The sequence below is a fragment of the Salvelinus namaycush genome, chromosome 19 (genome assembly GCF_016432855.1).
Source record: "Salvelinus namaycush isolate Seneca chromosome 19, SaNama_1.0, whole genome shotgun sequence".
Taxonomy (NCBI): Eukaryota; Metazoa; Chordata; class Actinopteri; order Salmoniformes; family Salmonidae; genus Salvelinus; species Salvelinus namaycush.
The window spans coordinates 4,314,616-4,326,017 of record NC_052325.1 but is presented as its reverse complement, the minus strand read 5'-3'; the positions used below and the strand labels follow the sequence as shown (position 1 = coordinate 4,326,017).

Sequence of the window (11,402 nt, the reverse complement as noted above, 5' to 3'; positions counted from 1 at the left end):
CCTAGGTGTCTGGCTAGACTGTAAACTCTCCTTCCAGACTCATATTAAACATCTCCAATCCAAAATTAAATCTAGAATCGGCTTTCTATTCCGCAACAAAGCCTCTTTCACTCACGCCGCCAAACATACCCTGGTAAAACTGACTATGCTACCGATCCTCGACTTCGGCGATGTCATTTACAAAATAGCCTCCAACACTCTACTCAGCAAATTGGATGCAGTCTATCACAGTGCCATCCATTTTGTCACCAAAGCCCCATATACCACCCACCACTGCGACCTGTATCCTCTAATCGGCTGGCCCTCGCTACATATTTGTTGCCAGACCCACTGGCTCCAGGTCTTCTATAAGTCTTTGCTAGGTAACGCTCTGCCTTATCTCAGCTCACTGGTCATGATACCACCACCCACCTGTAGGACTCGCTCCAGCAGGTATATCTCACTGGTCATCCTCAAAGTCAACACCTCCTTTGGCCACCTTCCTTCCAGTTCTCTGCTGCCAATGACTGGCACAAATTGCAAAAATCGCTGAAGCTGGAGACTTCTAGTTCCCTCACTAACATTAAACATCAGCTATCCGAGCAGCTAACCGATCTCTGCAGCTATACATAGCCCATCCAATCTACCTACCTCATCCCCATATTGTTTTAATTTACTTTTCTGCTCTTTTGCACACCAGTATTTCTACTTGCACATCTATCACTCGTGTTAACTTTTCTAAATTGTAATTACTTGCTACTATGGCCTATTTATTGCCTTACCTCATCACGCCATTTGAACACTGTATATAGACTTCCTTATTTTTATATTATGTTATTGACTGTACTCTTGTTTATTCCATGTGTAACTGTGTTGTTTGTGTCGCACTGCTTCGCTTTATCTTGGCCAGGACGCAGTTGTAAATGAGAACTTGTTCTCAACTGGCCTACCTGGTTAAATAAAGGTGAGAAAAAAACAGCACAAATGTGAACACCATCTCCCATAGAGAACTTTGTACGCCATGTAAGAGAAATGTAAGCAATGTAAGAGGATAAATATTAAGAAATGAAATGATTTATTTTGTCATGTCAGCCCACAAACGGCATCAACCTCTCGTGAAGTTACACACACACACTTTCAGTACACACAGATAGGCACATTCACATTAGGCTTCAGAGCCAGCCGGTCATTCACAGAACCAACCGGGACTCTTTTCCTTTCCTTGACAGGCTCTATCCAAACACCTTTCAGCTTCGAAGCGTGGTCTCCAGACATTACATGGAAGTCAATAGGCAAGGCAGGTGCCATTCAAAGAAAACTAAAACAAACACAAACCTATTCAGAAGTCAACGTAAAAACGAGGTATTCGCTTGTGTAATTTATTGATAGAAAATAAAAGAAAACAACAAAAAAAGAAAAAAAAGATAAAGTCAGAGCTTTCTATTGTAACTTGGATGCCTGGAGATGGAGTGAATTTGGGAAACGTAACCAGGCAGGTCTATAATGTGCTAATCCTGAAAGAGATCTGACCACCCTAGTTGCAACAAACAGTTTTAGTTGTTGCCGTTTTAACAGATTATCACTCATTAGCTGGGAGTAATACATCACCCATTATCAAGTGCTACGTTTTCAACTAAATAATAAACATCAAATAGCTTAAATGAGACAACAAAACACAATGGAATTCAAACTGACAAAATAGTATTTCGGCAGGATACCATCTCCTTCATACTTGTACCTGCAACTACTCTGAAGCCCCAGACAGTACCCCTACAGCCCCCCTCAGGACAAAGAGAAGGGAAAGACAGGAACACGGGAGAGCTCCAGGCTGCAGCAGATTTAATTGATCAACTAATTCATGCTCTTAATGGAGGAGAGGAAAATGGCACACGGGGCACAATCGAACACACATCCCATCCCGGCGTAAAAATAACAAACGTACAATAGAAGCAATCAATCAACCGCAATAAATAAATGTCTCATCTTTAAAAGGCTTCTGGGGGTCAAAGCGGAGAACTCGGTTGGCATTTCTTGTGGATGTCTCTGTCTCTTCCCATCTACTACTTTTAACTTTCAGAAATATTTACACAGCATAGCAGCCCAATCTGGGCTTAGTAAGTAATGCTACATCACGTGAACGGAGTTCCCCTATGGAAGGAAGGAAGTGCAACAGTTCTTGGGGAATTGCTTTTCACACGACACACTCCAATATCACCCTAGCTACTCGCAGTCAGAGTCCCCTTCCTTGGCCCTTCAGGGAAACACCGTCCTCCGATCAGCTCTGGGCATGTGTAGTCCCTTCCAACCGGACATCCACTGTATGCTCACAGCTGGCCTGAGATCGGTGTGAAATGGTGGAATTACTAACAGAGAACGCAGCAACCCAGTTGTAATGTTGTTGCGGATGGAACATGGAGCATAAGCGGACTCTTCTCTGTGATGGCGGAAGAGTGGACTAATCTCCGCCTACCTCCTCTTCTTCTTCTAGATGGCGCTCTCTGTAGATGTCTTTTACCAGAAGGAGAGGGGTGAGGATGCTCTCCAGGACACTGCGGTCCAAAGGAGTAGAGGAGAACCACAGCGAGCTGTCACCGTCACTGCTGCTGCCCGATGACTCTGGCTGCATATAGAACACATCCATACGCTGACTCAACGACCCCGGGCTGGAGAGAGGAATGACCACAAATTATAGTTATGTAGCTACATTTGGTCCAATATATTTGTTGTGCAGTGGTCCCTGACAAAATCACTAATAAATGAGTGCAATGTATTAAGGGAAGTTGCAATTAACCACTTGAGGAAGACAAGGTTATAGAAGAGCAGAGTAACTCACCACTTGGAACGGTAGAGTTCGTAGAATCTGCCCTCGTGCTTTTTGACTGGACAGTGTGTGGAGCATCCCGAGCCGTCGTCTGGCTCGTAGGCCGCGTGACTGTCCTCTTTACGTTTCCTCTTCCTGGACCCTGTTGGTACTGCTCACAGAGACAAAGAGAGAATATTAACATGACAGGCAGCCTGGCACAAATAGTAAATGCTGATACAAAGATGGACTTGCCCACAAGAGTGTGTGTGTGTGTGTTTTAGTGGTCAGACTCACAGTGGTGGTCCTGTGGGGAGAAGGAGGGGATGCAGATGCAGACAGTGGTTTCCTGTGTGGTTGGGTCTGTGTGGTCGGGGCCATAGACATTTCTGAAGGAGAGGCGCAGGTGCTGCTCCACGGTGAGCAGGCCAAAGTACTTTGTGTTGAGATAGACCAGGGAGCGCAGCAATGCTGCAGGACTCTGCTCCCCCAGCAGCTTACAGCTCCACAGGCACTGCTCCTCCACACGGCCCCACCGAGAGCCTGGGGGCAGACAGACAGACAGCTGTTAACACAGATCACAATACCTCTGAACTTAACACAAACACAGGTACAAGGTATGAACCCTGCTACAATTGAATGTGGTTTTAAAATGTATCGTGTCTAGTGTCCTCATATCATAAATATTGTGCAATCACTGTTTCAGAATGTGAAAAGCAAAATTTTTTCTAATCATTGGACACTGCAGGAAGGTCTTCTATTGAGGAGTTGTAGTTCAAAACATACACTTCCAGGTCTAAACCTATTACCATAATCAGTGTGTGCTGAAGATCATTCAGTTGATAGACAAGTAAATTAAGCCGTGGTAAAGTGTGAGCTATTTGTTTACCATCAGGCATCACGCTGGGCTGCCAGTCTTTGAGGACCTTGTTGAGCTCCTCTCCAAACCGCTCATAGCACAGGTCACTGAACAGGTCATCTTTCCTGCCTTTGGCCTGCAGATGCTACAGACAAACAAGTAATAAGTCACCAGTAGAGAATAACTGGAATAAAGGTAAATCTTGTGGGAATCCAAACCTAGGCCTGGTTATGAGATTGTGAAGAATATAGATGGTGTCCTCATATTTTAAATAGTCAACACCTTGTTTCAGGATGTGAACAGCAAACGTTATAATCATTGGACAATACTTTTTTTTTTTAAATGATGGGAGGGGCAATAGAGGAGGAAAGATGAAAGGAGAGCGGTGAGAAATAGAGGTCTGTTCCTGCTCCTGAGAGAGTCCATTTCACAATACCATCTTCTAGGGCTGGATGATATTGACAAAAATTCATATCACAATATGACTGTATTTTATGTATTTGAATGATAAAAGTTCTAAATATGCTTTATGAGTAGTTCATGACCCTAAGGTGACAACACATAAATACGTGATTTTAAAAAATTATAATAAAAAAAGGGGCTTTCTCCATTTATACTTACTGTTCAATCCAACAACAAAAAAAAACCAGCACTTTCATAATTTCCACACTGTGCCATGCAGCATGATATGGGCAAAGAATATAGGCCTAGGTGAACAGTTGGAATTAAGGACATTTTATAGTTGGAATATAGTGGGCAGCACCTTGAATACATTGTTTGACATGACAACTGATGGGGTCAAATTGGGGTCATGATAGGGGATGCAACAAATGTTTGAAGTATTATAATAATTCATTATTCTTATGTTGTATTAATAGAAGGGGAGGGGCTATGGGATCCCTCCTCCTCTACATTTATAGGGTACTAGACTACAGATGAACTATATATACACTGCTCAAAAAAATAAAGGGAACACTTAAACAACACAATGTAACTCCAAGTCAATCACACTTCTGTGAAATCAAACTGTCCACTTAGGAAGCAACACTGATTGCCAATAAATTTCACATGCTGTTGTGCAAATGGAATAGACAAAAGGTGGAAATTATAGGCAATTAGCAAGACACCCCCAATAAAGGAATGGTTCTGCAGGTGGTGACCACAGACCACTTCTCAGTTCCTATGCTTCCTAGCTGATGTTTTGGTCACTTTTGAATGCTGGCGGTGCTCTCACTCTAGTGGTAGCATGAGACGGAGTCTACAACCCACACAAGTGGCTCAGGTAGTGCAGCTCATCCAGGATGGCACGTCAATGCGAGCTGTGGCAAAAAGGTTTGCTGTGTCTGTCAGCGTAGTGTCCAGAGCATGGAGGCGCTACCAGGAGACAGGCCAGTACATCAGGAGACGTGGAGGAGGCCGTAGGAGGGCAACAACCCAGCAACAGGACCGCTACCTCCGCCTTTGTGCAAGGAGGTGCACTGCCAGCGCCCTGCAAAATGACCTCCAGCAGGCCACAAATGTGCATGTGTCTGCTCAAACGGTCAGAAACAGACTCCATGAGGGTGGTATGAGGGCCCGACGTCCACAGGTGGGGGTTGTGCTTACAGCCCAACACCGTGCAGGACGTTTGGCATTTGCCAGAGAACACCAAGATTGGCAAATTCGCCACTGGTGCCCTGTGCTCTTCACAGATGAAAGCAGGTTCACACGCACATGTGACAGACATGACAGAGTCTGGAGACGCCGTGGAGAACGTTCTGCTGCCTGCAACATCCTCCAGCATGACCGGTTTGGCGGTGGGTCAGTCATGGTGTGGGGTGGCATTTCTTTGTGGGGCCGCACAGCCATCCATGTGCTCGCCAGAGGTAGCCTGACTGCCATTAGGTACCGAGATGAGATCCTCAGACCCCTTGTGAGACCATATGCTGACACATGCACATTTGTGGCCTGCTGGAGGTCATTTTGCAGGGCTCTGGCAGTGCACCTCCTTGCACAAAGGCGGAGGTAGCGGTCCTGCTGCTGGGTTGTTGCCCTCCTACGGCCTCCTCCACGTCTCCTGATGTACTGGCCTGTCTCCTGGTAGCGCCTCCATGCTCTGGACACTATGCTGACAGACACAGCAAACCTTTTTGCCACAGCTCGCATTGATGTGCCATCCTGGATGAACTGCACTACCTGAGCCACTTGTGTGGGTTGTAGACTCCGTCTCATGCTACCACTAGAGTGAAAGCACCGCCAGCATTCAAAAGTGACCAAAACATCAGCTAGGAAGCATAGGAACTGAGAAGTGGTCTGTGGTCACCACCTGCAGAACCATTCCTTTATTGGGGGTGTCTTGCTAATTGCCTATAATTTCCACCTTTTGTCTATTCCATTTGCACAACAACATGTGAAATTTATTGTCAATCAGTGTTGCTTCCTAAGTGGACAGTTTGATTTCACAGAAGTGTGATTGACTTGGAGTTACATTGTGTTGTTTAAGTGTTCCCTTTATTTTTTTGAGCAGTGTATATATATATATATATATTCATTGTAAGGTTTTAGAATTGTTCCACAGTCTTTTCTAAGTCTCTGCCTCTTATAATGAAATGGGGTCTGTGAGAAAGCATTTCAAATAAATAAAGAGCCCTGCAAGGGAGTAGAATAGATAAGAGGCTAGTCAGACATACCTCTATAAAATCAACTTGGGGGATTGGACATTTATTGCTGAGGCCTTAGAAAACATTGGAACTATTGTATCTCTTTCAAGTTTGTATAGCTGTGTATGCATGGACTTGGTCTGAGGAGTAGCAGGTAATGACGTATGCAGTGACATCACAGGGGGTTGACTACAAGCATGATCAAAGCAACTTGGACTACTTGTATAATGTGATGTTTGACTTCTGTCTACAGCTGTATTTTGATTAAAATTGTTATGATTTATAAGTGCACATTTTGAGTGTTCCTTATTTGTTAACCTTTCAGTGATACCCATCCCGGATCCGGGATCCTCCTCATCAAAAAAGCTGACTAGCATAGCCTAGCGGGACATCATATAATTTTCATGAAATCACAAGTCCAATACAGCAAATGAAAGATAAACATCTTGTGAATCCAGCCATCATTTCCAATTTTTAAAATGTTTTACAGCGAAAACACAATATGTATTTCTATTAGCTAACCACAATAGCCAAAGACTCAACCGCATATTTTCACCATGTTTCTACCGCATAGGTAGCTATCACAAAACCGACCAAATAGAGATATAATTAGTCACTAACCAAGAAACAACTTCATCAGATGACAGTCTTATAACATGTTATACAATACATTTGTTTTGTTTGAAAAATGTGCATATTTGAGGTATAAATCATAGTTTTACATTGCAGCTACCATCACAAATAGCACCGAAGCAGCCAGAATAATTACAGAGAGCAACGTGAAATACCTAAATACTCATCATAAAACATTTATGAAAAATACATGGTGTACAGCAAATGAAAGATAAACATCTTGTGAATCCAGCCAATATTTCCGATTTTTTAAGTGTTTTACAGCGAAAACACAATATATATTTCTATTAGCTCACTACAGTAGCCAAACACACAACGCAATTTACTCCCCGCAAAAATAGCTTGCACAAAACCGACAAAATAGAGATAAAATTAATCACTAACCTTGAACAAATTCATCAGATGACAGTCTTATAACGTCAGGTTATACAATACACTTATGTTCGAAAATGTGCATATTTAGAGCTACAAATCCTGATTATACATTGTGAATACGTAGCATCGATTCACCAGAATCTCCAGAGATATTTTGGACACTCACCTAATCTGACCAAAGAACTCATCATAAACTTTACATAAAAATACTTGTTGTATGGCAAATGAAAGATACACTGGTTCTTAATGCAACCGCCGTGTTAGATTTAAAAAAATAACTTTACCATAACAAACAGCTTGCGTTATTGCGAGACAGCGCTCGCCAAAACGGCAGAGAATAGGAATCAACATTTTCCACAGAAATACGAAATAACATCATAAATTGTTCTTACTTTTGCTGAGCTTCCATCAGAATCTTGTACAAGGAGTACTTGGTCCAGAATAAATCGTTGTTTGGTTTTAGAATGTCCTTTTCTTCTGTTGAATTCGCGCCACAATGCTAGCCAAGCTTGATAACGTTCCCATCTTCTCTCTACGCAAAGAACAGAAAACTCCAAAAGTCCCAATAAACGTTGAATAATCTGATAAAACTCAGTTGAAAAAACATACTTTACGATGTTATTATCACATGTATCAAATAAAATCAGAGCCGGAGATATTCGCCGTGTAAACCGAACGCTTATCAGAAGACAATATCGAGGTGCTTCGCACGCCTAGGTAGAGAAAGGAAATTCCTGACCTGCCACTCCAAAAGCTCTTGTTCGACCTCAGATCAAGCTAGACACCCCATTCCACCTTCCACTGCCTGTTGACCTCTAGTGGAAGGCGTATGAAGTGCATGTATATCGATAAATATAAGCCAGTTGAATAGGCAGGCCCTGAAACAGAGCCCCATTTTCAGAATTTTCACTTCCTGTCTGGAAGTTAGCTGCCTCACAGATATAATTCAAACAGTTTTAGAAACTTGAGTGTTTTCTATCCAATAGTAATAATAATATGCATATTGTATGATCTAGAATAGAGTACGAGGCCGTTTAAATTGGGCACGATTTTTTCCAAAGTGAAAATAGCGCCCCCCTATTGACAAGAAGTTTTTTTAAGTAAATAAAACGGAGCACAGAAAAACGGAACCAACACAACGAATGAATAAACCAAGGAGGAATTATTGACTGGGTGGGAACCAAAATGTTGGTCAGTGTTTCTAAGTGACCCTAATTAGATGCTACATTACATGTTGTTTTCTTACTTCGGCTGCATTTCAAACTCAAAGTAGACAGCCCTCGGCCCTAAACCTTCAGCAACTTGAATGACATTTTACATCGTCACATCCGAGTGTACCTTCAAAATGTCCTTTGCCCAAGCGACGGAGACTGATGATTGGCGATGCAACGTCCTTGGTGAAAATGTTGAAGTTGAGCTTTAAAAAAAACAACCAACCTAAAGCTATTAATGTACCTAGTAAGCTAACGGATCTAGCTAGCACTCCTGTCAGGCAGCTAGCTACAGTTACCCATAGCTGGCTAGCTAGTATTATAGTTTGGTATTTTATTTCAATACATTTCAGAATTCCAAAAAATATGTTTATGAATCTAGCTATGTTTTATAGGATACTCACTATGAGACTAAGCCAATTTGATACATACATATTGATTTTTGTGTATGTATATAAATATCAACTCAGCAAAAAAAGAAACGTCCTCATGAGGGAGGATGTTTTCAGCAAACTTGTGTAAATATTTGTATGAACATACAAATATTAAACTGAGACAAACTGAACAAGTTCCATAGACATGCGACTAACAGAAATGGAATAATGTGTCCCTGAAGAAAGGGGGGGGGGGGGTCAAAATCAAAAGTCAGTATCTGGTGGCCACCAGCTGCATTAAGAACTGCAGTGCATCTCCTCCTCATGGACTGCACCAGATTTGCCAGTTCTTGCTGTGTGATGTTACTCCCCTCTTCCTTCAAGGCACCTGACAGTTCCCTGACATTTCTGGGGGGAATGGCCCTAGCCCTCACCCTCCGATCCAACAGGTTCCAGACATGCTCAATTGGGATTGAGATCTGGGCTCTTCACTGGCCATGGCAGAACACTGACATTCCTGTCTTGCAGGAAATCACACACAGAACGAGCAGTATGGCTGGTGGCATTGTCATGCTGGAGGGTCATGTCAGGATGAGCCTGCAGGAAGGGTACCACATGAGGGAGGAGGATGTCTTCCCTGTAACGCACAGCGTTGAGATTGCCTGCAACGACAACAAGCTCAGTCCAATGATGCTGTGTGACACCGCCCCAGACCATGACGGACCCTCCACCTCGATCCCGCTCCAGAGTACAGGCCTCTGTGTAACCCTCATTCCTTCGACAATAAACGCGAATCCGACCATCACCCCTGGTGAAACAAAATTGCGACTCGTCAGTGAAGAGCACTTTTTGACAGTCCTGTCTGGTCCAGCGACGGCGGGTTTGTGCCCATAGGCGACATTGTTGCCAGTGATGTCTGGTGAGGACCTACCTTACAACATGCCTACAAGCCCTCAGTCCAGTCACTCTCAGCCTATTGCGGACAGTCTGAGCACTGATGGAGGGATTGTGCGTTCCTGGTGTAACTCGGGCAGTTGTTGTTGCCATCCTGTACATGTCTCCAGGTGTGATGTTCGGATGTACCGATCCTGTGCAGGTGTTACACGTGGTCTGCCACTGCGAGGACGATCAGCTGTCCGTCCGGTCTCCCTGTAGCGCCGTCTTAGGTGTCTCAAAGTACGGACATTGCAATTTATTGCCCTGACCACATCTGCAGTACTCATGCCTCCTTGCAGCATGCCTAAGGCACGTTCACACAGATGAGCAGAGACCCTGGGCATCTTTCTTTGTGTTTTTCAGAGTCAGTAGAAAGGCCTCTTTAGTGTCCTAAGTTTTCATAACTGACTTTAATTGCCCACCGTCTAAGCTGTTAATGTCTTAACGACCATTCCACAGGTGCATGGTGATTAATTATGTATTGAACAAGCATGGGAAACCGTGTTTAAACACTTTACAATGACGATCTGTGGGAAACCGTTTATTTGGATTTTTACTAATTATCTTTGAAAGACAGGGTCCTGGAAAAAGGGACGTTTCTTTTTTTGCTGAGATAGATACACACACACACAGTTGAAGTCGGAAGTTTACATACACCTTAGCCAAATAGATTTAAACTCAGTTTCACAATTCATGACATTTAATCCTAGTAAAAATTTAATTTCTTAGGTCAATTTGGATCACCACTTTATTTTAAGAATGTGAAATGTCAGAATAATAGTAGAGAGAATGATTTTATTTCAATGATTTATATCATATTCCCAGTGGGTCAGAAGTTTACATACACTCAATTAGTATTTGGTAGCATTGCCTTTAAATTGTTTAACTTGGGTCAAACGTTTCAGGTAGCCTTCCACAAGCTTCCCACAATAAATTGGGTGAATTTTGGCCCATTCCTTCTGACAGAGCTGGTGTAACTGAGTCAGATTTGTAGGCCTCTTTGCTCGCACACGCTTTTTCAGTTCTGCCCACAAATCTTCTATGGGATTGAGGTCAAGGCTTTGTGATGGCCACTCCAATATCTTGACTTGGTGGTCCTTAAGCCATTTTGCAACAACTTTGGAAGTATGCTTGGGGTCATTGTCCATTTGGAAGACCCATTTGCGACCAAGCTTTAACTTCCTGACTAATGTCTTGAGCTGTTGCTTCAATATATCCACATAATTTTTATCCCCTCATGATGCCATGTATTTTGTGAAGTGCACCAGTCCCTCCTGCAGTAACGCACCCCCACAACATGATGCTGCCACCCCCGTGCTTCACGGTTGGGATGGTGTTCTTCGGCTTGCAAGCCTCCCCCCTTTTCCTCCAAACATAATGATGGCCAAACAGTTCTATTTTTGTTTCATTAGACCAGAGGATATTTCTCCAAAAGGTACGATCTTTGTCCCCATGTGCAGTTGCAAACCATAGTCTGGCATTTTTATGGAGGTTTTGCAGCAGTGGCTTCTACCTTGCTGAGCGGTCTTTCAGGTTATGTCGATATAGGACACGTTTTACTGTGGATATAGATACTTTTGTACCCGTTTCCTCCAG

General features: G+C 43.2%; 1 protein-coding gene across 1 annotated transcript in view; it reads right to left on the bottom strand.

Moving 5' to 3' along the window:
- Positions 1-1,035: 1,035 nt before the first annotated feature.
- The window catches only part of LOC120064071 (zinc finger MYM-type protein 2-like), a 36,539-nt gene continuing 26,172 nt past the window's right edge, over positions 1,036-11,402 (bottom strand). The window contains exons 20-24 of the mRNA XM_039014402.1: positions 3,669-3,783; positions 3,077-3,322; positions 2,813-2,951; positions 2,450-2,642; positions 1,036-2,314 (exon numbers count right to left, since the gene is read on the bottom strand). Coding sequence (XP_038870330.1) covers positions 2,255-2,314; positions 2,450-2,642; positions 2,813-2,951; positions 3,077-3,322; positions 3,669-3,783 — 753 coding nt within the window. The 3' untranslated portion in view covers positions 1,036-2,254. The remainder of the gene's footprint in view (positions 2,315-2,449; positions 2,643-2,812; positions 2,952-3,076; positions 3,323-3,668; positions 3,784-11,402) is intronic.